The sequence below is a fragment of the Aspergillus glaucus genome (assembly GCF_001890805.1).
Source record: "Aspergillus glaucus CBS 516.65 unplaced genomic scaffold ASPGLscaffold_11, whole genome shotgun sequence".
NCBI lineage: Eukaryota > Fungi > Ascomycota > Eurotiomycetes > Eurotiales > Aspergillaceae > Aspergillus > Aspergillus glaucus.
In genome coordinates, this window is record NW_019170463.1 from 84,408 (window position 1) to 86,610 (window position 2,203).

Consider the following 2,203-nt stretch of genomic DNA (forward strand, 5'->3'; position numbering starts at 1 on the left):
TCAGGCCATGGAGACTTTGCCCAGTACCACGAGCGTTTTAGACATGAAGATGCGAAGATAGAATGCTCATGTGGGAGCCAAAAAACCCCCCACCACTTCTACTTCTGCCGGAAAGGCCACAAGGCATCCCCACACCCATGGGGAGACCAGCAGGTAGATGAGGTCCTGCGCTCTAAGTCAGGGACAAGAAACTTCCATGAATGGTTGCAGAGGTCTCACTTTTACCACACGATATGCCCCACGCACTAACCAACTCCACTTCAAAACTCTTCATGACTTTCCTCCTAACCCCCTCCTTTTTTTTTCGCCTCCCACCTTCCTCCACAGAATGTGTGCGCCGCTGAACGCGGCCCCAATAATCATAGGCGGGCCCCTATGGGAGAGCCTTTGCCAGTATGTATGATAAAAATTAGCTTAGCTACTAGATAGGCGAGTCCGCTTCGCCCGTCGTATATTCCGCTCCGGGATCTTTGTGGGCACGTGACCAGCGCACGTGCCACTTTTCCGACGTAAAATAGCAACTACTACTACTACTCGTTGGTATACGCTACCACATCTCCTACCACAGAATGGTATACGAAATGGTAGGAAGCGAAGGATATATAAGGACACTCATTCATGTACCTAGTTCTGTTCTTCGCGATTATTCCAGTCAATCAAGCATTGGTTACCTTTCTAGTTCAGACTTGTCAGCACTAAACCAACAACTGAGTATACGTACTCAGTTGGCCTTGTTTCTCTACTTCGTTACCTTATCGATCTTACTTGTCTACGAAGCCTGGCTGGGGCGATATACCAAGCGGTACACCACGAACGGACCTTAGGGGTCACTATCGATATACGACACAAAGGAGGACACTCAGGTGAGTGCCCTACAACTGAGACTCGGCTAACTAGAACCCTAGGTTACGATACGAGAGAAGCCAGGTTGTGACAGTCGGATTGTTGCTGCACGTGAGGGTTATTTCTTACGTTATCGGCCATCCTCATGTGCATATAGATGGTAGGTCATCGATTGCTCAGATAATCAGTTATATATCAGAACGATGATCTGTACATATGACTGCTTGGGGCATATAGGTATATTTGCACGATTCGAGCCCTATATAGTAGTCAACAATGGCTGATTGCTTTCATCTGTTTGGATAGGGCTACAGCCCCTTTGCACATACTAGGTAGCTCGCAGCTGGCAGATTTGCCCTTTCTTTCCCTCATTTTCTTGTCTGCAAGATGTCTACCAGTAAAGTCATTATTGCACGATACCATCACAGGTGGCAAAGCATGGCACTATTGATACACATATTCCCAATCCCTTTTTGCGACGAGTATCAAGACTCGATATCTAGTAGACAAACCAAATCGCATTCATATCTAGACTAGGTATCTTCTCGGCGAGAATCTAGAGTCTGGGTAAGTGAGACGAAATTATCAACATTTGACAAAAGAAATTATCTATACAGTATACTCGTTTGTCCAAGGGCTAGGGCTAGGGCTTGACCATTTGTCCTGATTGCCCGTTGGGAATGTTTGTAGATATTGGTTCGCCAGTAGTCGACTATCAAAACGAGAAAGTACGAATATAGGAATGGAACAATGTTGCACAATGATGTGAAAGTAGCACTATAATGGTATCACACCTCCAAATACTTATCAGCACAAAGGCTTGGACTTCTCATTTCAGTCGTTGCTGTTAGGAACTCTTTGAAAGCTTCGCCCCTTTGTATGGGAATTCGTCTTCGTCTATTGGGGACATCAATGTATAAGACTTTGTCCCGCATATAGAAACTGAACTGTCTCGAGAAAGCTTTAACAACCCAGATTCTATACAGAGCGACTAATTTCTGAGTATGTAGGCGAGGAACAATGGAATAGAAGCTGTCATGCTTCCTGAGTACTTCTTCCACTTGAAAGCCTATCTCAGAACAGTGATTATCCAGTTGGGATACCAGAGCCTGAAAGACGCTCTTTGGCAGGGATGATTGCTGGCCTAAGGTAATAATGATAGCCTTCCTGAAAAGAGGATCATCATCGTCCAATCGGGATATCAGACCCTGAAGGATGTTCTCTGGTAGGGATGACTGCCGGCCTAAAGCACAAATGGCAGCCAATCTGACAAGAGGGTGATCATCGTCCAATCGGGATACCAGAGCCTGAAAGACGTTCTCTGGCAGGGATGACTGCCGGCCTAAAGCATCAATGGCAG

The 2,203-nt window shown here is 46.0% G+C and overlaps 1 protein-coding gene across 1 annotated transcript in view; it reads right to left on the minus strand.

Annotated features, from left to right (window-relative positions):
- Positions 1-1,542: 1,542 nt before the first annotated feature.
- Positions 1,543-2,203, minus strand: part of ASPGLDRAFT_47394 (uncharacterized protein) — a 4,806-nt gene continuing 4,145 nt past the window's right edge. Inside the window, exon 3 of the mRNA XM_022546667.1 lies at positions 1,543-2,185. Within this exon, the coding sequence (XP_022400423.1) occupies positions 1,632-2,185 (554 nt within the window). The 3' untranslated portion in view covers positions 1,543-1,631. The remainder of the gene's footprint in view (positions 2,186-2,203) is intronic.